Source organism: Carcharodon carcharias, chromosome 4 (assembly GCF_017639515.1).
Source record: "Carcharodon carcharias isolate sCarCar2 chromosome 4, sCarCar2.pri, whole genome shotgun sequence".
NCBI classification, from domain to species: domain Eukaryota; kingdom Metazoa; phylum Chordata; class Chondrichthyes; order Lamniformes; family Lamnidae; genus Carcharodon; species Carcharodon carcharias.
Genome location: NC_054470.1, coordinates 204,691,484 through 204,716,467, shown reverse-complemented (window position 1 = coordinate 204,716,467; position 24,984 = coordinate 204,691,484). Strand labels below are relative to the sequence as shown.

The 24,984-nt window shown below is 41.8% G+C and overlaps 1 protein-coding gene across 7 annotated transcripts in view; it reads right to left on the bottom strand.

Moving 5' to 3' along the window:
• The window catches only part of LOC121276953 (nipped-B-like protein), a 554,475-nt gene that overhangs the window by 17,999 nt on the left and 511,492 nt on the right, over positions 1–24,984 (bottom strand). For 6 of the 7 annotated variants that reach the window (XM_041185678.1, XM_041185679.1, XM_041185683.1 and 3 more), the window contains 5 exons: positions 19,632–19,822; positions 18,367–18,474; positions 13,233–13,433; positions 10,810–10,956; positions 3,862–4,142 (listed from right to left, as the gene is read on the bottom strand). In XM_041185678.1, coding sequence (XP_041041612.1) covers positions 3,862–4,142; positions 10,810–10,956; positions 13,233–13,433; positions 18,367–18,474; positions 19,632–19,822 — 928 coding nt within the window. Of the gene's footprint in view, positions 1–3,861; positions 4,143–10,809; positions 10,957–13,232; positions 13,434–18,366; positions 18,475–19,631; positions 19,823–24,984 lie in introns of those variants that run through there. The other variant, XM_041185685.1, reaches the window with a different exon arrangement.

Sequence of the window (24,984 nt, the reverse complement as noted above, 5' to 3'; positions counted from 1 at the left end):
GTAAGGAGGACTTTGCAGGGTTGACAGGGCTCCGATTGCCGTTGTCGTTTATGGTGCCTAGGTCGATACCAGGTGGTCTGTCTGGTTTCATTTGTCTGATACAACTGCGTGGCTTGCAAACACGTTGCTGTGGGTCTGGAGTCACATGTAGGCCAGACCAGGTAAAGATGACAGATTTCCTTCCCTGTTTTTACAACAATCGACAACAGTTTCATGGTCATCATTAGACTTTAATTCCAGATTTTTATTGAACTCAAATTCCACCACCTGCTGTGATGGGATTCAAACCTGGGTCCCCAGAGCATTACCCTGGGTCTCTGGATTACTAGCCCAGTGATAATACCACTATGCCATCGCCTCCCCTTAAATTCTGCCAGTTACATCCTCAAAGAGCTCCAGTAGGTTTGTCAAACATGATTTCCCTTTCATAAATCCATGTTGACTTTGTCTAATCCCATTGATATTTTTTAACTGTCCTGTTATCACATCCTTTATAATAGGCTCTAGCATTTTCCCTATCACTGAGGTTCGACTAACTGGTTTGTAATTCCCAGTTTTCTCCCTCCTTCCTTTTTTAAATAGTGGGGTTACATTTGCCACCTCCAATCTGGTGGGACTGTTCCAGAATCTACAAAATTTTTGAAGATGACAACCAACACTGCCACTATTTCCATGGCCACCTCCTTTAGTTCACTGTGATGTAGATTATCAGGCCTTGGGGATTTATCAGCTTTCAGTTCCACTAATTTCTCCAGCACTATTGTTTTAGTAATACTAATTTCCTTCAATTCCTCCTTCTCACTAGACTCTTGGTTCCCTAGTGTTTCTGGGAAGTTATTTGTGTCTTCCTCCATGAAGACAGAACTAAAGTTTAATCACTCTACCATTTCCTTTTCTCTATTATAAATTTACCCATTTTGGACTCTAAGAGACCTGCATTTGTCTTCACTAATCTTTTTCTTTTTACATACTTACGAAGCGGTTATCCTCATTCTCTATTTTTCCCCTCTTAATCAATCTCTTGGTTTTCCTATGCTGAATTCTAAACTGTTCTCAATCCTCAGGCTTACTACTTTTTCAAGCAACTTTATATGACACCTCTTTGGATCTAATACTATACTTAATTTCTTTTGTTAGCCATGGTTGGGCCGCTTTTCCTGTTGTGTTTTTTGTGCCAGAAACAAAGGTATAACTGTTGTAATGCATACATTTGTTCCTTAAATATTAGCCATTGTCTATCTGCCTTTTAATGAAGCTCCCCAATCTATTGGAGCCAACTTACAGCTTTTACCTTTGTAGTTTTCTTTGTTAAGATTCAGGACCCTGGTTTCCGATCGAACTACTTCACTTTCCATCCTAATGAAGAATTCTATCATGTTATGGTCACTGTTCCCTGAAGGACCCCGCACAACAATATTATTAATTAAACCCTTCTCATTGTACAATACCAAATCTAAGACATCCTGTTCCCTAGTTGGTTCCTTGACATACTGGTCTAAAGAAAACCATCTTGTACACACTCCAGGAATTCATCCGCCAGTGTTATTGCTAATTTGGTTTGACCAGTCTATATGTAGATTAAAGTCACCCATGATTAGTCCAGCACCCTTGTTACATGCATCTCTAATTTCCTGTTTGGAGGCCTATAGACAACTCCCAGTACTGTTTTCTGCCCTTCGTTGCTTCTTAGCTCCAACCAGATTGACTCTACATCTAGTTTTTCTGAGCCAATATCCTCTCTCACTACTGCATTGATTTCAAACTTAACTAACAATGCCATGCCACCTCCTTTTCCTTTTTGCCTGTCCTTCCTAAATACAGAGTACCCTTGGATATTCTGTTCCTAGCCTTGGTCACTTTGCAGCCATGTTTCTGTAATCACAATCATATCATACCCATTTAGATTTATTTATGCTGTCAATTCATCTACCTGAATTGCGAATGCTCCGTGCATTCAGATACATTGCCTTCAGAGTTGTCATTTTCAAATTTTTACACTTTTTTTTTGTATTATGCCCCTATTTGCTGCTAGCCCTCATTTCCTCTGCCTTTCACTTTTGCTTTCTACTTTTCTGTCTTCAGTCTTATCTTTGTTTCCCTCTCTCGTGTCTCCCTGCTCAGGTTCCCACCCCCCTGCCAGTCTAGTTTAAACCACCCCCCACAACAATACTAGCGAATACCCCGCGAGGATATTGGTTCTGGTCCTGCTGGGGTGCAACCCGTCCAGCTTGTACAGGTACTATCTTTCCCAGAGTCGGTCCCAATGCCTCAGGAATCTAAATCCCTCCTTCCTACACCATCTCTCCAACCACACATTCATCTGGTCTATTCTACTACTCCTGATCTCGCAAGCATATGGCACTGGTAATCCTGAGATTACTACCTTTGAGGTCCTGCTTTTTAATTTATTTCCTAGCTCCCTCTATTCTGCTTTCAGGGCCTCATCCCTCTTTTTACCTATGTCAGTCCAGAATGTCATGCAGAGCCGCTCAGGGACATCTTTCACCCTGGCACCAGGGAGGCAACATACCATCCTCGTGTCACATCTGTGGCCACAGAAAGGTCTATCTGTTCCCTTTATGATAGAATCCCCTATCACTATTGCTCTCCCACTCTTTTTTTTCTCCCCTCCTCCCCCTGCAGCTGAGCCACTCGTGGTGCCACGGACTTGGCTCTTGCTGCATTCCCCTGAGAAACCATCTCCCCCAGCAGTGTCCAAAGTGAAAAATCTTTTGGCGAGGGAGATGGACCCAGGGGACTTCTGCACTACCTGCCTAGTGCTTTTACTCTGCCTGCTAGTCATCCATTCCCTTTCTGCCTGTGCACTCTTTATCTGCGGTGTGACCATGCTATCCACAAAGATCTCATCCTTGCAGACCCTCCACATTGACTCCAGGTGTAGCTCCAGCTCCAAAACACAAATTTCAAATAGCTGCAGCTGGAGACACATCCTGCACAAGTGGTCGTCCTGGACACTGGAAGTGTCCCTGACTTCCCACATCACACAAGAGGAGCATTCCACTTGACCAAGCTGCTCTGCCATGACTTAGTGAAGGGCTGAGGTTACAGACCAAGAAGGAGTTTGAAATGCAGGTAAATGCATTAGAACAAACTATGGCTCATGGTGTCAATATAAAGACTGAAATACTAATCTAGAGCAGGTGGTTTTTTTTGCCTCGCTCAGTGGATTAGCTCCATAGCAAGGGAAAGCAAGGGTAATACACATTGTGGAAAAAGATTGTAAAACACATATGGATAATAGGAAACGTGGAAATATCTAAGAACTTATTAACAAGGGCAGCTTGAGTGCACTTATTTGACCTCGAAGGAAAGAAACAGCTGGGTGGTGAATGTAATTGAGACATATAATGGCCATTAAATGGCAGAGATACTCGAGGGGCTGATTAGCTTCCTCCTGTTCATTTGAATACAGAACTCTCTCAAACCTTGTCAGTCAAGAATCTAACTCAGCCTTAAACATATTCAGTGACCCAGCCTCCACTGCTCTCTGGGGAAGAGAATTCCACTCTCCCAAACCTCCTGGCATCTATTGGAGCAAGATATGTGGGGATGTTGTATGGAATGATGGAATCACTGTTACCCATTTGAAAAATTAAATGATCAATTTTCTCTGTTATGTAAACAGCAAATATGAGAGTAGGTGGAATGAACAGACATAGAAAGATAGAGGCAAAATATAGAAAGCAATCTTTGAGAACTGTGAAGGGTTCAAAGTTAATTTCTGATGAAAGGTCACAGACCTGAAAACATTAACTTTTTCTCCCCACAAATGCTGCCTGACTGGCTGAGTATTTCCAGCATTTTTTTGTTTTTAGTTCAACACAAGCTTCATTCTCATACCTGTCTGAGAAGCCGTACAGGTTCTTTAGGTGTTGTTTCAGGACCAATAGCAACAGGATTCCCTGAGAAGCATTCACAAATTCCACAAGAGGGGTTGAGTCTGCAGGCAACCGAGAGAGCACGTCTTCCAGATCATCATCCTCGTCATCACTTGAGTCAGAGTTGACACGTTTTCTGGTCCTGCGGGGTCGCTGTATCTCATCCTCACTTTCACTCTCACTCTCACTGTCTCCTGAGCTCGAGGATTTCCTTTCTTTCGGCAGTGCGTCTTTCAACAGAGACTGAAAATGACAAGCAGGCAGTTTAAAAATTTAGCCGCCTAATACTTCCTTCAAAAACAGAGCCCAGCCAACCCTGATACAGCTCACTATTAAAGGTAGTATCACAGCATCCAGTATAGTCATACCCTAATACAGCTCACTTCCAGGTAATATCATTGAATGCCGCATAGACATTCCATGATACACTTACACTATTCCTGAAAGCATCACTGAAGATAGTATAGACATCCAGTTACAACTTTGTTCTAGGCAGAATCACTGAATGCAGAGCAGACATATACTAATGCGGCTAGCTTTTTGGGAGGATATTTCTCTGGCTGGGGAGTTAAGAATTAGGGGCTCAGTTTCAGGTTAAGGGCTTGGCCATACAGGGCTGAGATGAGGAGAAATGTCTTCACCAAACAGACTGTGAACCTCTGGATTCTCCACCCCAGACAGAAGTAGAGCTCAGTTAAGTTGTTTAAGTCAAGAAGGGAATGCAAATGGAGATGGGATGGGTGACCATTAAGTAGGACCAGGAGTCCCCCGAGTGTAACTCACTCTCCAACTGGTGTACAGTTCTGAATACTGATGAAGGTGATAGTTTCTCTGGGAACTGCTGCCAAAGCCAAGTACAGGACTGGTTCAGTGTAGGAGGAGGAAGACTGGGAAAGCAATAGTGATAGGGGGTTTGATAATTAGGGAAACAGACAGGCAGTTTCGCATGAATTCAGGGTGGTAAGTCATCTCCCTAGTGCAGGGCACTCTGAAGGGAGGGTGAGCAGGCAGAAGTTGTGGTCCATATTGTACCAATTTAGAAAGAAAGGAGAAGGCGGCAGATTTTAAGGGAGCTAGCAAAGAAACTAGCAAACAGGAACTCAAAGGAATTAACTGCAGGATTAGTCCCTGTGCCACAAACTAGTGAGTACAGAAATAGGAGGAGAGATGAATGCATGGTGAGAGAGAAGGTGTAGGAGGGTGGGCTTTAGATCCCTGGGATATGGGGCCCAGTTCAGGGGGAGAAGGGAAGTCTACAGACCAAGCAGGTTGCACATAAACAGAGCGGGAACCAACTTCCTTATGGGGCGGTTTGCTAGCGCTGTTGGGAGAGTTTAAACTAACTTGGCAGAAAGGAACGGAATACAGAGCATAATATTAGAGAGGAAAAACAAGGTGCGCAGAGAATTGGGAGAGGCAGATAGCACTAAAATAAGAGACAGCAAGGTATCAAGTGGGGCTAGAGCAAGAGGGAAAGCAATCAAGTCCAAATTAGGTTTATTGTGCATGTCTGTGAACACAAAGACTGTTGAACTGTGGACACAGGTTGCCATATGGAAACATGATGTCATGGGAGACCTGACTCAAAGAACAGAAGGACTAGGATAAAATATTCCTGAACATAAGGTGGTCAATGAGGTGTTCAGGAAAGAGATGGAAGGAAAACGAGGGGGAAGAGAATAGACCCTGTTGGAGAGAGAGGATGTCCCAGAGGGATCAAGGACAGAATCTACTTGGTTAGAGCTAAGAAACATTGGAGGTGCCATTACACTATTGGTGTGTTCTATTGCCTTCAACTTGTGGGAAGAAAGAAGAACTAATTTGCTAGGAAAATACAAAGAAGTGCAAAAACTATTGAGTAGGTATATTGAGGACATTAATTCCCTAAAGAGTTCCTAGAACAGGCTTGTCCAACCTGCAGTCCATGGGCTGGGTTACAGCCAAGCTAAAGCTCAGGGCTTGGCCTGCCAAACCTGTTGGACATACAACTGACTTACGTTTGAAAAATGCTGTAAAGCTGCTCATCCAATCACAGGCTGGTTTCTCCCTGCATTTGCTGCATACAGGCTGACAGGTCGTGGGGCCAGAGTGGGAGGCCAGGGTCCCCCGGGCGAGAACACGGCGCACGGAGCTAGAGCGGGACCCATTACCTTATTAGAGTGAGGGGAAAAGCGAGCGGGCGAGTGAGAGAAGGGGGAGTGTGCGTTGGGGGGGGGGGGGGGAGAGAGTGTGCGTGTGAGAGAGAAGGGGGAGTGTGCGTGTGAGAGAGAAGGGGGAGTGTGCGTGTGAGAGAGAAGGGGGAGTGTGCGTGTGAGAGAGAAGGGGGAGTGTGCGTGTGAGAGAGAAGGGGGAGTGTGCGTGTGAGAGAGAAGGGGGAGTGTGCGTGTGAGAGAGAAGGGGGAGTGTGCGTGTGAGAGAGAAGGGGGAGTGTGCGTGTGAGAGAGAAGGGGGAGTGTGCGTGTGAGAGAGAAGGGGGAGTGTGCGTGTGAGAGAGAAGGGGGAGTGTGCGTGTGAGAGAGAAGGGGGAGTGTGCGTGTGAGAGAGAAGGGGGAGTGTGCGTGTGAGAGAGAAGGGGGAGTGTGCGTGTGAGAGAGAAGGGGGAGTGTGCGTGTGAGAGAGAAGGGGCAATGTGCGTGTATATTTCTGGCTTACTCCCAGTCTCACTGTTCTTATTCACCAATACATACACTCAGTAGGTGAGGGTGAGTGAGTAAGCACCCTGAGGCTTGTACTGAGTCAGATACACACACACTCGCCCTTCAATGCTCATCTTTATTTACTCATTTTTAAATGATCAATTTATTGCTTTGATATGCTTTATTTGCTCATCAAGTTGTTTCTTTTCACACTTCAGCATGTTTTTGAAATTCATGTTTGATGTCTTGTCAAACCTTAACTTTCCAAAATGTGCTCATCGACCCTGAATGAGGAAGAAGCTGAAATGTGGCCCCCTCCATATAAAAAGGCTGAACAAGCCAACTGTCCTAGAGTGTATTCAGAATAATTTTCTAGATCATTACATTTCCAGTCCAACTGAGGCGGAGACATTGCTAAATTTGGTTCTGGGGAATGAGGTGGATCAACTATATCAAGTGTCAACAGTGGAAATTAGGGAATAGTGAACATACCATCTCAAGTTTTTAGTTAGCTATGGAAAATGGCAAGGTGCAACCCAAAATAAAAATAATTAATTGGGAGTGGGAAAATTGGCAACTGGCAAAACTGAACAAATCTGGCCCAAGTAAATTGGAATCAAAGATAAAGATGTAATTGAACAATGGATGACTTTAAAGAGGTGGTGGTTCAGGTACGGCTGAGGCACATTTCCATAAGGGGAAAGGTAGGATAAATAAAGCTAGAGTGCCCAGGATGCCAAAAGAGATAGAGTAAGATGAAACAGAAAAAGGGTGTGCATGAGAACCAGAATGACTATAAAAAGTTCAAAGAAGTGTAAAAAGAAATACCACCAGTAAAGAACGAGCATGAAAAGAGACCAACAGCTAAGATAAAAAGAAATCCAAAAGTCGTCTGCAGGCATATCAATAGTAAAAGGGTGGTAAAAGGAGGAGTAATTCTGATTAGGGAACAGACAGGAATTTATGCATGGATGCAAAGAGCATGGCTGAGATACTAAATGCGTACTTTGCAACTGTCTTTACCAAGAAAGAAGGAGGTAGTTGAGACACAAGATGGACTAAAATTGATAAAGAGCAGCATTAGAAAGGTCACCAGAACCAGATGGGACGTATCTGATGATACTGAGGGAAGTAGGATTGGACATTGAGGCACTGCTCAATCTTCAAATTCTCCTTTGATACAGGACTGGAGAATCTGCAAATGTCACATCCTTGTTCAAAAAGGATGCAATGATAAACCCAGCAGCTACATGTCAGCCAGTTTAACAAGGGCAGTAGGGAAGCTTTTGGAAATGATAATCTGGGATAAAAATCAACAGTCACTTGGACAAATATGGATTAAATAAGGAAAGCCAGCATGAATCTGTCCATGTCAAATTGTGTTTAATTAATTTGACTTTGCTTTTTGATGAGGTAAGAGAGAGAGTTGATGAGGATAATGCAAACTTCCATAAGGCATCTGATAAAGTGCCACACAATGGGCTAATCAGCAAAATTGAAGCCCATGGAATAAAAGGGGCAATAGTAGCATGGACTGAAGGATGGAAATGGACAGGTTCCACAGGGGTTCTTACTTTATACTGATGGCCTAGACTTGGGGGTGGAGGGCACAATTTCAAAATTTGCAGATGGCATAAAACTTGGAAGCATTGTGAACTGTGAGGAGGATAGTGTGGAACTTCAAAATGACATAGAGTTTGGTGGAATGGGTGGACAAGTGGCAGATGAAATTTAACACAGCAAAGTGTGAAGTGATATATTTTCGTAGAAGGAACACAGACAATACAAAATAAAAAATATACAATTCTAAAGTGGCTGCAGGAGCAGAGGGTGGCAGAACAGGTTGAGAGAGTGGTTAGTAAAGCATACAAAATCCTAGACTTTATCAATAGGGACAGAGTACAAACATAAGGAAGTTATGCTAAACCTGTAAAAAAAAAAACGCTGGTTCAGATTGTGTCCAGTTCTGGGCACCTCACTGGAACTGAAGGGATTAGAGATTGTGCAGAAAAGATTCATGAGCATGGAACTTCAGTTACATAGATAGATTGGAGAAATTGACCTTGGAGATGGTTGAGAAAAGACTCGATACGGGGTATTCAAAATGAGAGTGGATAGGGAGAAACTGTCGGTGGAAGGATTGAGAACCAGAGGACAGATATAAGGTAATTGGTAAAAGAAGCAACAGCAACATGAGGAAAAACTTTTTCACACAGCGAGTGGTTAGGATCTGGAATGTACTGTCTGAGAATTGGGTGGAGGCAGCTTCAAACATGGCATTCAAAAGGGAACTGGATAATTATCTGAAAAGGAAAATGTGCAGGGTTACAGGGAAAAGATGAGGGAATGGCACTAGAAAAATAGCTCCATGAGAGGGCTGGCACAGACAGACAGAATGGGTTGAATGGCCTCCTTCTATGCTGTAACCATTTTATGATTCTAGCGGTGTCTTGAAAAGATCAATGTTTGGGCCTCAACTAATCACCCTATTTATTAAATGGCTTAGAAATGGCACAGAAAGCTACAAATCCAAATTTTCTGATCACACATTAATAGGCAACATTGTAAGCAGTGTAGTTGGAAGCATGAACTTATAAGGAGTTATTGATAGATTAAGTGAAGGAGTAAAGCTGTGACTGTCATGAAAATATATTAATGTCTATAATGCATCTGGAAATTATTTTAAATTGGAATTGTAGTAAGGCCTGTATCTATGTGTGCCTTAATTGGATTAAGGCCAGCTAGTCTGGTTGCTTTGATGTTTGGTAGTTTTGAGATGTTGATTAGATAAAAGTAAGGAGGAAAAGGTAAAGTGTACATTTTCATTTGTTGAATAAAGCATTCAAGAATGGGAGTAAAATCTTGCATCTAGCTGGGAGACGCCAAGCACTGTGGTTATATTACTAATAAAATTGGTGGAATGCAAGGATTATTGTTAGGAGAGGTAAAATTTAAAAAACCCAGTAAGACAATGGAAAATTTACATTCAAAGGGGAAGCTAGGTATAAACAGAGAGGAGTTTGTGTGTGTAAGTCAGAGGCATTTAAGATCTAACCAGCCTGTAAGCCTACAACGGTGTCTGCAAAGGAACCAAAGGGAAAGGAACCTTTTTTTGAATTTGTGAGGTCAAATGTGCTTTGCCTGGTTATTGTTGCCTTGGTGAAGATTTACCTGGGAGTAATTAATTTGGGGATTTGTTTAAAAGTTATTATGGTAGTAATTTGTAGACATGTGTATGTGTTTAATTTGTTGTTGAATTAATAAATGTTTAATTTAGTTTTATTTAAAAAAAACTCTTGAGGCTTGGTGGTTTTATTCCTGAATTCAGAGCTGCATCTCAAACATACTGATTGAAAATATAGGTTTATGACGGTTGTTCAAGTTTCCCCCTGGGATTTAAACAACTCAGCCTTTACAAACTGCTGTGTCAAAACAATGACAAATGATTTCAGTGCGGACAAACGTGAGGTCTTGCTGAGAAAAAAAGATTTTTTGTCAAAGCTTTTTGTCTTGTATTCATCATGACAGTTCGCAAGAAAATACCAATGTCAGAGGAAACAACGTATTTATACTGTATGAGGAGAGAATGCTGATTAATTGGCAAGTGGTCTCTGATTGGTAGAGGTGTTGCCATGGCGAATGAACAGCTGTGACTGACGGTTAATTGCCAAGCATTGTTTGAAATTTAAAGCCAGGCAGCTGGACCTCTGATTGGTCAAGGCGTTTCCCTGAGGAATGAACCAGCGAATGGCTGTCACTTATTTTGTTTTGCTGAAACAAGCACAATGTGTGTACATGTTCTTTCTGTCTGCAAAGAACATGGCCTTGAGTATTAATATATGTAGCTTCCAAGACATGCAAATGTGCCACACTGTCAGCCTGACTAACAATCTTAAACTGGTTGTCAGTGTAATTCATAGCACACTGAGGATTATTTAGCAAATGTTGTCCAATCGCAGAATCACAACTCACTGAAGGCAGTGTAAACTCACACTGATCCGCTGACACTGCACCAGGCAGTATCAATGAAAATACACTGACACAGCCCGATTCAGTGCAGTGCACCAGACAGTATCACTAGGTGCAGTATAGATACACCATGATACAGTATAAAATATTGTAAATCTATCACTACCACATAATCAAGTAGTCCAAATGGAGGTTTAAAAAAGGCCTGCTGGATGTACCTCCAGTTCATCATAAGTATCCAACCTCAATGTCAATTCAAATTTTGGTTTTGATTTGTTGATACAGACCCCAAAATTCACACTTACCTCCCTGAATGATTGCAGCAGATTACTTCCAGAAACTGAAAGTGTGATGTCAATGTGATGCATAATAAACAGAGGCTCCTCCTGCGTCTGGAAAGGGAAACAGGCCAAGTTGTCCGCTATGTACAGCAACAGGTTCACCTCAGTTTTCTATAGAGAAGAAAAACAAAGTTTGAACAGGTTCAAATTCCCATTTCAGCTCTTAGGTAACCCTGTGCATCCCCTATCCACAATCTCTTCTCTAGCATTAGTAATTTTTTATTGAAGTAATTGGTAGAGCATGAGATTACACAATGCCAGAATGGCCTTCCACATTCTGCCAACATATTGTGACGTCTATATACTGAATGGGCAGTCAGGGGACGCGTTAGGGGCACTACCTCCAAAGCCTTGAATCCTCCATTCCTCTAGCACACTGCAAAGGAAGCTTGGCTTTGGATCTGTTATGCAGCTCTTTGAAGGAGAGCTTCAAAGTGGAAAGAAACAAAGTTAATGTTTCAGTTCGAGATTACCTTTCACCAGGACCCAGTACTCCACGGTATCTCCCAGAATGAGGGAGCTCAAGGGCTGAGGCGGGACACATTTCTGTCTATGTATTAACTACTACTTAGCAGCAAGTTCTTCTCTGATGCGACTGATATATAGGCCAAAACTCTGCACACACCAGCCTTGTCACACACCCTTTCAGCTACCCACACAAATTGGTAAACCTTGGTAAAAACCACAGAGCACTAGAACGGATGACCACTGGCATATGGCTCCCTTTGTGCTCACAAAATCATTTTGCTTTTTAAAAACTCTTTCATGGGTTGTGGGTGTCACTGGCTGGGCCAGCATTTATTGCCCATCCCTAATTGCCCTTGAGAATGTGGTGGTGAGCTGCCTCCTTGAGCCACTGCAGCCCAAACAGTGCAGGTACATCCTGTGTTAGGAAAGGAGTTCCATGATTTTGACCCAGCGACAGTGAAGGAACAGCGATATAGTTCCATGCCAGGATGGTGTGTGAACTTGCAACTGGTGATGTGCTTTGGCAGCCCTTGTCCTTCGAGGTGGTAAAGGTTGTGGGTTTGGAAGGTGCTGTCCTATTTCAGAATGTAATTACAATAGGATTTGAACAGTTGGATCTTTTTTTTTTGCTGGGACTAGGATCATAGGAAGAGGAGGTGGTCATTCAACCCCTTAAGCCCCTTGCAACAATCATCAGCTCATGGTTTAATCCCATTTACCTGCTTTGATTTTGTAACCCTTAACCAACAAAAATCTATTGATATTAGTCCTTAAAACTTCAATACGCTCCCAGCCTCAACAGTTGTTTTTTTGAGGGGGCAAATGTTCCAGGGATCCACTACCCTTGTGTAAAAAGTGCTTCCTGATTTCCCTCCCGAATGGTTTAGCTCTAACTTTAAGGATATGCCCCATGTTCTGTAACTCCCACCAGCGAAAATAGTTTCTCCCCTAATGAAGCCCTTTACCATTGTAAATACTAGGCTACCTAAAACTTCAATATTCATGCAACGTGTCCTCATATTTTAACTTTTTTAGCCCAATATCAATCTGCTGAACCTGCCCTGCAGCCTTTCCAAGGGCAATATATTCTTCCCGAGATGATGTGTCCACAAATCATTGAAGTATTCCAGCTGGACTCTAGTCAAGGTACTATACAACTGAGATATAACATCCCATCTTTTCCCATTTACATTATGTACTCTAACCCCTAACTTAGTGAACTACAAAATTGATATTCATTTTTCTTCTTTCATCCAACTGACTGAACAATATGATGAAAAGCTGAGGCCCCAGATCAGACCTCAGATCCCATCACCAATCAAAATCTTACACCCCACCGGAGTGCCCACACTCTCGCATTGAAGCCCATCTCTCTAGTACTTTCACTCTTGCATTAAATTCCATTTCTCCATTATCTTGAGTTACATCACATTATCCATTATCACAACCATCTAGAAGAACGAGGGCACCAGATAAATGGAACACCTCCCCTTGAAGCCACTCACCATCCTGGCTTGGAAATATATCGCTGTTCCTTCACTGTCGCTAGGTCAAAATCCTGGAACTCCCTCCCTAACAGCATTGTGCGCTGCAGCAGTTCAAGAAGGCAGCTCACCACCACTTTCTCAAGGGCAACTAGGGATGGGGCAATAAATGCTGGTCTAGCCAGCGAAGCCCACATCCCATGAATGAATAAAAAAATTTGAATAACCCATTGTTTGTGCCCCTTTTTACTTTGATAGTACATTTTCCTAATATTTACTCACTAGTTTCAGGTTCTACTTCCTTGGAATACCCCAGTACCAAAGGATTAAGATAATAGTAACAGACTGATGCTGACCCCATGTTATCCTGGTTAATCATAGCCATCTGTTGAAAATGAAGCAGGTTGCCAGAAACCCTTTGGGTTATTGACTCACCGCACTGTCATCAAATAGGTTCAGTAAGGCAATGAGGAAGGCGCGTCGATGTTGTCGGTTTCCTCGGATCATGGTGTAAAGATGTGAACATAAAGCTGTCACGTTCTCCTCCTGCCTGAAGCCACGAATTAACTCCCTTATCTCAGATTGGATGGACTGTTGAAGCTGGTATGACATCTTCATCCCTGCTACTGCTTTCATCTGGGAAAAAGCAGTGTACAACAATTAGCATCTCTCATCCCACTCCCACGAATTAAAATATGCACATTTCTATACGTGACACAGGGTTGCAATACATTTAAATTTATGGTGCTACTTAAAGAACTTTATAAAATCATACAGCACAGAAGGTGGCTATTCAGCTACTCAATAAGTCCCATTTGTTGTCCTTTCCACATGGTATCGCACTTTTTCTCTTCAAGGATTTATCCAATTCTCTTTTGGAAGTGATTATTGAATCTGCTTCCTGTAATCCCACAGGCGGTGCATTCAAATCGTAAGAACTTGCTGCCTAAAATGATTTATTTTCATCCCCACCCTGAATTCTTTTGCCATTCTTAAATTTGTGTCCTCTGGTCACTGACTTCCAGCCAGTTGAAACCATACTCTATTAAAACCCAACATTTTGGACCTCTCTATTATATTTCCCCTTAACCCCCTCAGCTCTAAGCAAAACAATCCCAGGTTCACTTGTCGCTCCCCATAACCGAAGTCCTTCATCTATGTATCATTCCAAAAACCTTTGCATCCTCCTTAAAGTTCGATGCCCAGAACTGTACACAATACTCCAGTGCTTAGCATAATTTCCTATTTTTTTACTCTATTCCTCAATAAAAACCAAGGATGTGGTATGCTTTTTATTAAAAAGAACAGATTTATCAACTAGTTCTGCCATCTTTAAAGATTTGAGTAGGAATGAATGCTACTTTTAAGCTTGTGGGTGTTCTGCCTCGCAGCAATCAGGAATGTGCAGGGGACAAACAGGCTACGCACAAGTAGTGTTCCCTTTAAGATGCAGATATACACAGCAATCTTAATGGGATCACACAATGTAACAAACAGGCCACGCACAGCTATGGGAAATTAGAAAAAACTTTGCTGTGAACCACCAGATATTTTTGTTCCTCCACATCTTGTTAAATTTTACCATTTAATTTATATTGTCCCTTCTCATTCTCTCTCTCAAAATATATCACTCCATACTTTTTGCATTAAATTGCATTTATAACATTTCACAAGCCTATATCTTTGTTATATCTTTGTCCTCATGAAGAATATTACTAACCACAATTTACTACATTTCACCTGCAAACTTTGAAAATTATGCTGTGCATATCCAATTTCAGGTCATAAACATCAAAAAAAAGTGGCCCCAATAAAGACCCCAGGGGCACACTGCATACTTTTCTTCGCCCTGAAAAACAACCTGTGTCAACCAATTTCATAGTCACATCGCCACTGTCCCTTTAATTTTATCGGCTTCAATGTGCTAATAAGTCCGTATGGGGTGCTTTGTCAAAATTTTTTGAAATTCCATAAGCACATCAATTGCACTACCTTCATCAATCCTGAGTTACTTCATCAAAAAAGTCAATCAAGCTTAGTTATATATGTTTAACTTAAACACATCTGTGCTGGCTGACATTCGTTAGCCCATGATTTTCCAAATGAGAATTAATTTTGTCTGGATCGTCTCCAACACCACTCCCATATTCAAGGAAGATTGTGGCCGCAGCTTCTGCTATTTCCACCCTTATTTCCCTCACTAACCTAGAATGTATCCCATCTGGGCCAGGACTTTGGATTGCCAACCTTTTAAGTACCTCATTTTTAACTGATCAATTTCTCTACACTGCTCCTTTATTGTGACATTGGGAGCATCCTCTTCGTGAAGATAATGCAAACAGTCAGTGCACCAACCATGCCCACAGCCACTGCAATAAAATCCCCTCGATCAACCTCACTCCCCCTTGTCTACTATTTTGCTCAATATTTATAAAAGACTTTAGTCTTTCCTTTTATGTTACCAGTTAATCTTTGATACATTCTCCTTGCCCCGTTATTTCCTTTTCACTTCTTTGCACCTTTTACGTTCTGCTTGATTCTTGACTGAATAATAACCTGATATTTATTATAAGTTTCACATCATTATTTTATTTTAACTTCTAGATCTTTAATCATTCAGTGAGTTCTCACTTTTACTGTCCTTCTTTTCCCTCTGATCTGTTTGTCTGTGCCCAAACTATTCCCTCCTTGAAAGCCTCCCATTGCTCATTTTACCTGATTTCAAATCTACCTGAGCCAGATAGATATCTTTTCAACTCTCAGAAATTAGATGTCTTCCAGTTAAATATATTCACCCTTGTTCCTTTCGATAACGACTCAGCCTAATTATAAGTTAACCTGTATTTATACAACCTTGGGACATTCCAGTGCATTCTGCAGCCAATGATGTAATTTTGAGGTTAATTCATTGTTCTAATGCAGGAATTGTAGCAGCGAATTTACAGCAAGATCCCATGCAGTGAGATACATGGCTTGATATTTCGTTTTAATGATATTGGTTACAAACATACGAACAAGGAGCAGGAGTAGGCCATTCAGCCCCTCAAGCCTGCTCCACCATTCAATAGATCATGGCTGATCTGACAGTAACCTGAAATCTGCATCCCACCTATCCCCGATAACCTATCACCCCCTTGCTTACCAAGAATCTATCTATCTCTGCCTTAAAAATATTTAAAGACTCTGCGCCCACCACCTTTTCAGGAAGAGTGTTCCAAAGACTCACAATCCTCAGAAAACATTTCACCTCATCTCTGTTTTTCACCTCATCCCTTATTTTTAAACAGTGATCTCCAGATCTCGATTCTTCCACAAGAGGAAACATCCTCTCCATATCCACCCTGTCAAGAGCCCGCAGGATCTTATATGTTTCAATCAAGTTGCCTCTTACTCTTCTAAACTCCAGGGCATACAAGCCTGGTCTGTCCAACCTTTTCTCATAAGACAATCTGCACATTCCAGGTATTAGTCCAGTAAACCTCTGAACTGCTTCCAACGCATTTACATCCTTCCTTAAGTATTCCTTCCATCCTTCCTTAATTAAATATTGTACACAATGCTCCAAATGTGCTCTCACTAGTGTCCTGTACAACTGAAGCACAGACATGCTACTTTTGTATTCAATTCCCCTCACAATAAATGATAACATTCTATTAGTTTTCCTAATTACTTACTGTACTTGATCATAGCCTTTTGTGATTCATGCACTAGGACAGCCAGATCCTTCTGTACCTCAGAGCTCTGCAATCTCCCATGATTTAGATAATATGCTTATATTTTGGTCTTCCTACCAAATTAGACAATTCCACATTTTCCCACATTATACTCCATCTGCCAGATCTTTGCCCACTCACTTAACCTATCTATATTTGCATGTAGCCTCCTTATGTCCTCTTCACAACTTGTTTTCCTACTTATCTTTGTGTCATCAACAAATTTGGCTTTCGTTCCTTCATCCAAGTCATTTATATAAATTGTAAACAGTTGAGGTCCCAGCTCTGTGGCACACCACTCGTTACATCTTGCCAAACTGAAAAAGACCCATTTATGCCTACTATCTGCTTCCTGTTAGCCGGCCAATCTCCTATCCATGCCAATATGTTACCCCCTACACCATGAGCTTTTATTTTCCGCACTAACCTTTGATGTGGCACTTTATCAAATGCCTTCTGGAAATCTAAGTACAGTACATCCACCAGTTCCCCTTTATCCGCAGCGCATGTTACTTCCTCAAAGAACTCCAATAATTTGGTTAAACATGCTTCCCCTTTCACAAGACCATGTTGACTTTGCCTGATGATCTTGAGCTGATCCAAGCGCCCTGCTATAAATTTTCTAATAATAGCTTCTAAAATGTTCCCTATAACCGATGTTAAGCGAACTGGCCTGTAGTTTCCTCTTTTCTGTCTTCCTTCCTTTTTGAATAATGAAATTACATTTGTTATCTTCCAATCTAGTGAGGCCTTCCCCGAATCTAGAGAGTTTTGGAAAATTAAAACCAACGCATCAACTATTTCACTAGACATTTCTTTTAAAACCCTAAGTCCATTAGGACCCAGGCACTTGTCAGCCTGCAGCTCCAACAATTTACTCAGTACTACTTCTCTGGTGACTGTTATTGTCTGACTTGCTTCCACACTTCCATTTCCTGGTTTTTGCTGCTTCTGGGATGTTACTTATATCCCCTAGTGAAAACTGATGCAAAATACCTGTTCAATTCATCCAACATCTCCTTGTTTTCCAAGATCAATTCTCCAGGCTCACTTTCTACAGGGCCAATGCTCAGTTTGTCAACTCCTTTCTTTTTAAAACGTTTATAAAAACTCTTACTATCTGTTTTTTATATTTCTGGCTAATCTTCTCTCGTACTCTAATTTTTCCCTCTTTATTTGTCTTTTAGTCATCCTTTGCTGTTCCTTCTTTTCTGTCCAATCTTCTGGCCTTCCACCTATTTTTGCACAATTATATGCTTTTTCTTTAAGTTTGATATTATTTTTAACCTTTCTAGTTAACCACAGATGGTGTGTCCATCCCTTGGATTTTTTCTTACTCGCTGGAATGTATCTACTCTGTGGATTCTGAAATATCTGCTTAAATATTAGCCACTGCATCTCTATTGATCTATCCCGTAACCTAATTTGCCAGTTTACTTTAGCCAGCTCAGCTTTCATGCACTCATAATTGCCCTTATTGAAGTTTAAAAACTTAGTCTCAGGCCCATTCCTCTCTCCCTCAAACTGTGTGTAAAATTTGTGATTTAAGGTTGGATATTAACCAGGATACTAGAGCTTCCCATCTTTTTGAACATTGCCACAAAGGTCTTTTACATCGACCCAAGGGGGCAGTCAGGGCCTCTGTTTACCATTTTCAATCAGTAAGACTATACCTCTACGGTCCCTCAGTACTAAAATGTCAGCCTGGGTTATGTGGTCAACTCTGTGGAGTAAGACTTGAACCCATGACCTTCTCACTCAGGAATAAGTGCTGACGCTGAACCATAGTTGACACCTTGGCTGCTAATTAATGAGAGTTAACAGCAGCTTGGTAGAGGGAAGGAATCACCACATACATGTACAAATCCTGTGTACTTTTTGTCTATTTCCACCAGCTGTTGATCTGATTTGTTGCGCATTGTAGATTCTGGGTCTGTTCCGATGGCAATCAGGTATGGCACACACTGTGTAAAGGAAACAAACGGAGGACATGAGAAGGAAGCAATTATAAAACATGCATAGTGCTGGGCAACCTTCATATTATTTTAGTCCGCTAGTGTCTATACACAATATAAGCAATTACTGAAAAGTTAGGCAACCAGCCTCATCAACAACATTGCCAAAAACAGCAGGGCAGAAGCAATCAGTGATGGAACCATCACCACTGGCCTGAATGGGAGAAGATCCAACAACTCCAGTGAAGCTAATCATCATCCAGGACACAGTACTTTGTTTGATCAGCATCCTTTGCCAATGAACTCAATTTGCAACCATTCCACAGTGTAGCTGCAGTATCTATAATCTAAAGACTGCACTGCAGCTACTCACCAAGATTACTTCAGAAGCAATGCCCTTTCCTGCTACCTCTTCCAAGAATAAGCAGCAATGTTATGTGAATACAGTAATCGTCAAGGTTGACCCAAGACACACCACACTGAATTGGACATGTATCGTTGCCATTCCACCATCTTCGCTTGGTTGGTATCCTTGAATCCCGTATGTAACACCATTGAGGGAGCACCATTAGCACAAAGGTGACAGCAGCTGAAGAGGTTCACTACCTTCTCAGGGCAACTAGGGATAGGCAATAAAACGTGGCACATGTTGGGGGAAGAGGGAGAACTCCCCCATTTCAGTGGGCTGGGTGTCTTGCACGGCTGAATAGGGAGCTGAGCAAAGGCACTGCAGACTGCTCTAGACCACAGGCCAAGGGCCTTGCAAACTGCTCAAGACCCTGACAAACAGCACTGGATAGAGCGTCATTAAAGTCACTGCAGCACACTTTGGATTGCTACCAAAACAGCATCACTGCAGAACCTTCAAAAGCATCTCTAGAACTTATTTAGGACAGGCCCTTTTGGTTGGTTACAATGAAACATTCACAAAGCTTTCTTTAAAGAATTCACCCTTTTCTTGAAAGGAAACTTGGACTTTAAGTGACAGAGAAATCATGGTGAACATCAACAAAAACAAATCTTCAGAATGCTCAAATAGTTGTGAAAAGTAATGTACTGGGGTGTTTGAAATGTTTAAACATTTAAAAATGCTATAAACAATTTGTGTATATCACTATATCTTGCTTTACCACTTAATCACTGATGCCAACACAAACACAGCTTACTTGGACAGGGTGGACCAGGCCCTGGTTTAGTGTCAGAGCGATGACATTAAGTGCAAAGTGGCGCACAGGAGAGTGCGTGTGGAAAAATGCTTCCAGAACCTGTTTGAGGTAGAGCTGCATGATGGAACTGCTCATCCCTGAGGAAATATCACCCATCTCCTTTAGATCTTCCTGTTTTGCCACTTTCTTCCCTGTGAGAAACAAAGAGTTCATTGTACAGTGGATGCCTAACATAAATATTTGTTATGCTGCTCCTTCACACTGAGATTGCAATATGGTTCTCCCAACTCCCATAGTTTGTCATGATTACATGGTGTTGCTAAACATCTCTCCCATTTGCACAGGTCATGTTCTCTCACTTCTAAAAAGCCAATGCATTCATTTTCTAAAAGAAGGTTGCATTCCATATCGATAAAAGTGACCAGGCTAATATCTGTTTGAATTTTGCCAGTTTAGGCCCCAGTGGTCTCAGAACCATAGGCAATGGTATAGTGGTATTATCACTGGACTGGTATTCCAGAGATCCAGGGTATTGCTCTGGGCACCCAGGTTTGAATCCCACCACAGCAGATGGTGGAATTTGATTTCAATAAAATTCTGGAATTAAAAAATCTAATGATGACCATCAGTCGATCATTGTAAAAACCCATCTAGTTCACTAATGTCCTTCAGGGAAGGGAATCTGCCATCCTTACTTGATCTGGTGTTAGGATATGGCAGATGGTATTTGCCGGGCTAACCAAATCCCAAAGGTCAGGCTATCACAATGGTTTTGCAATTTGTATTTATTATGAGAAGATATGTGTACTGACGTCAGAAGTAAAGATTCCACTACCACTTTTGGAGATTTAAAATGTTGAATTAAAACATTTATTAACAATAGAAAACTTTAACACACAAGATTACAGTTACACAGTTAAATTTAGTCTTATAACATTTCCTAAAAGATCTCTATTTAGTTAAGACTCTCAAAAAACACCCTTTTCTAGCCAACAGTCCCTAATTTATAAAATATCCAGTAATATTACCGCAAGGCACTCACTGTAAAGGGTTGCTGTAATGGAGGTATTTCACAAGCTTCTCTCTCACTCAACAATGGAAATCCAAGGCTTGTAACAAAAGCCTGTTTTCTGGAACAATCAGGCACTTCTCTGAGGTGGCTAGAAGCTGTTTCTTTCACAGGACAGTGCTCGCACAGCACACTCCAAGATCACATGGCCACACACCTCATACAGCTTTCAATCTTTGCTTAAATATATTTCTTCCCTTTCATCTTTACCCATTGTTCACTTTTCCCAGAATCTAAAGATCTTTTATGCTGTCTTTATAGCCATCAAGTTCAGGAAAAATAAACTTAATAACTTTGCTTTATTTATCTATGATCTTTGGCAGTTGTAAAGCTTCCTTCTTTTCTCCCTTTGAAATTCAACAGCTAAAAATTCACTCCTCATTTATCTCCTAATGCTAATTTCTATTCATACTGTATCTACTGGTATTCCATCTTAGATCATTCATCTCCAGTTCAAAAATGCCTGCTTTACACCCAACCCTTTGATGACTTAAACCTTGCAGCCTGACTATCTTCAGTCTAATTAAATTAATCAACACACACACCATACATACAGTCCCCACAAGCCTGCTTCACAGTATCCCACAGTAATATTGGATAAAATGATATTCCCTTTACATTAGCCTACATGTGATTTCAGATCCACAGCAATGTGGTTGACCTTTAAATGCTCTCTGAACTGGCCTAGCAAGCCACTCAATCATATCAAATTGCTACAGAAAACTGGACCGAGACTACATGCACTGCAGCGGTTCAAGGAGGCCATTCACCATCAGCTTCACAAGGGCAATTAGGGATGGGAAATAAATGCTGGCCTAACCAGCAATGTCCAAATCGCATGAATTATTATTTTTTTTTTAAATCAGCCTTATTTAAATTAGATCAATTATAAAAAGTGTGAGGTGGTGCACTTTGGTAGGAGGAATAAAGAGGCCATTGAAAACTTAAATAGGGTAGACGAACTAAAAGATCTGGGGGGTTCACAAATTATTAAAAGTAGCGATAGCATAACTCATCATAACTTCTGAAGATTCATATCTGACATGAAACATTAACTCTGTTTCTTTCTCCACAGGTGCTGCCAGACCTGCTGAGTATGTTTAACATTTTCTATTTTCATTTCAGGTTTCGAACATCCACAGTATTTTGCTTTAATATTGTGGCAGCAAAACAGAGTGGTTACTGAACAGACTGGGGCTCCTTTATCTGTGAAAGAAGTGATGAGAGGAGAGCATACAATGTGGAATGTACTACCATGGAGTGGTTGAGGCGATTAGCAGAATGCATTTAAGGGGAAGCTCGGTAAATATACAAGGGATAAATAAACAGAAACATAGAATGATATAGCACAGGATGCCATTTGGCCCTTTGTGCCTGTGTTGGCTCCTTGGTAGAGTTGTCTAATTACTCTCATTCCTTTGCTCTTTCCTCATATCCCTGAAAACATATTTTCTCTCAACTATTTATGCAATTCTCTTTTGAACGTTATAAACTGTATATGTTTCCACCACTCTTTCCAGCAGTGCATTCCAGATTACAACTCATCGCTGGTTACAAAAAGTTACAACCCCTCTGATTATTTCTCCAAACACTGTAAAGCAGCATTCGCTGCTCATACTTGGTACCATTTACTAAATCTCTTTTTAAAATTATTCATCTACAGGACAGGACAATCACTGGCAATACCAGCATCCTCAAGTGCCCTCAAGAATGTGGTGGTTAACCATACTCTTGAACTGCTACAGTCCATGTGGTTCAGGTACACAAACAGTGCTATCGTGGAGGATTTTGGCCTAGCGACGGTGAAGGAACACTGGTATGTTGTACGGCTTGTAGGGGAACTTGCAGACAGTGGTGTTCTCAGGCATCTGCTGCCCTTGGTCTTCTAGGTGGTAGAAGCCACAGGTTTGGAAGATGATGATTAAAAGGTGATTTGAAGGAACCTCAGCAAGTTGCTACTTCTGCACCCTTTCTAAGGGCTGGATATCCTTCTTAAGAGGCTGCGGAGGAGATTTACCAGAATGGCTCCAGGGATGAGGGATTTCAGTTACACGGTTGGTGGTGAAGCTGGGGTTCTTCTTGGAGCAAAGTAAATTTGAGGGGAGATTTGATATAGGTGTACAAGTTTATCATATGTTTAGATCAGACAGACAAAAATAGACTGCTCCCATTAGCTGAAGGACGAGGCGACACAGATTTAAGAGGGATTTGGGTGTCCTGGTTCATGAATCACAAAGTTAGTATGCAGGTACAGCAAATGATTAGGAAGGCAAATGGCATGTTGTTGTATATTGAAAGGGGAACGGAGTATAAAAGTAGTGAAGTTTTGCTACAGGGCATTGGTGAGGCCACACATTGAGCACTGTATACAGTTTTGGTCTCCTTAATTAATAAAGGATATAAATACATTAGAAACAGTTCAGAGAAGGTACACTTGACTGCTATCTGGGATTGGGTGTGGGGCGGATGCAGTTGTCTTATGAGGAAACATTGGACAGGTTGGACCTGTATTCATTGGAGTTGAGAAGATTGAGAGGTGATTTAATTGAAACATAGGGTCTTGTGGGGATTTGACAGGGTGGATACTGAAAGAATGCTTCCCCTTGTGGGAGATTAGAAGTAGTAGGGGACCATTTAAGATGGAGATTAGGAGAAATTCTTTTCTCCCAGAGGGTTGAATGTCTTTGGAACTCTTCCCCAGAGAGCAGGTGACACAGGGTCATTCAATATTTTTAAGGTAGAGGTAGGCAGATTCTTGACTAAAAAGTGGTTATCAGGGGGAAGTGGAAAACGGAGTTGGGGCCACAATCAGATTCACCATAATTTTATTGAATGGCAGAGCAGGCTTGAGGGGCTGACTGACCTACTCCTGCTCCGAATTTGTATGCTTGTATGTTTTGGGCAGGAGATGCAGAGGAATGAGAGGAAGAAATGCTGCCTACGAGGTTAGTGGAAGCAGGGACAAAGAATGATTTCAAAAGGAAACTGGATGGGCACATGTAGGCCAGGCAAAGTGACGGTGGCTGATTTCCTTCCCTAAAGGATATCACTGCAGAGGTTCCTCACGATAGTATCCTACACCCAGCCATATTCAGCTGGTTGATCAATGAACTTCCTTCCATCATAAGGTCAGAAATGGGGCTGTATGCTAATATCCTTTAGGGAAGGAAATCTGTCGTCCTTACCTGGTCTGGTCTACATGTCATTCCATACCTACAGCAATGTGGTTGACTCTTAAATTCCCTCTGAAATAGCCTAGCAAGCCACTCAGTTGTATCAAACCGCTACAAAGTCTCAAAGGAAAGAAATCGGACAGATCAGCCGGCATCGACCAAGGTACCAAAATGACAACAGCCAACTCAGACCTGTCGACCCTGCAAAGTCCTCCTTACTAATATCTGGGAGCAAGTGCCAAAATTGGGGGGGCTGTCTCACAGACTAGTCAAGCAACAGTCTGACATACTCATCCACAGAGAATCATACCTTACAGATAATAGGTGGGGAAAGAAAAAAAAGGGGGGATCAGAAAGGGGATGGAGGAGAGAGTTCATGATCTGAAATTGTTGAACTCAATATTAAGTCCGGAAGGCTGTAAAGTGCCTAGTCGGAAGATGAGCTGCTGTTCCTCCAGCTTGCGTTGAGCCTCACTGGAACATTGTAGCAGGCCAAGGACGGACATGTGGGCATGAGAGCAGGGTGGTGTGTTGAAATGGCAAGCGACAGGGAGGTCTGGGTCATGCTTGCGGACAGACCGAAGGTGTTCTGCAAAGCGGTCACCCAGTCTGCGTTTGGTCTCTCCATATGGACTTGAAATGTCAACTATATCCCTCTCCGCAGATGCTGTCAGACCTGCTGAGTTTTTCCAGGTATTTTGGTTTTTGTTCTAGATTTCCAGCATCCACAGTATTTTGCTTTTATCAAGGAATGGGTGAGTTGTCTTATGAGGAAAAGCTGGACAGGCAAGGCTTGAATCCACTGGAGTTTAGAAGAGTAAAAGGCGACCTAATTGAAACTTTTAAGATCCTGCAGGATCTTGACAGGGTGGATGTGGAGAGGATGTTTCTTCTTGAAGGAGAATCTAGAACTAGGGATCACTGCTTAAAAAAAAAGGGGCACCCATTTAAGACAAAGATGAGGACAATTTTTTTTTCTGAGGATCAAGAGGCTTTGGAACTCTTCCTCAAAAGGCAGTGGAAGCAGTCTTGGAATATTTTTAAGGCAGAACTGATAGGTTCTTGAAAAGCAGGGGGGTGAAAGGTTATTGGGGCAGGAATTGGAGTTGAG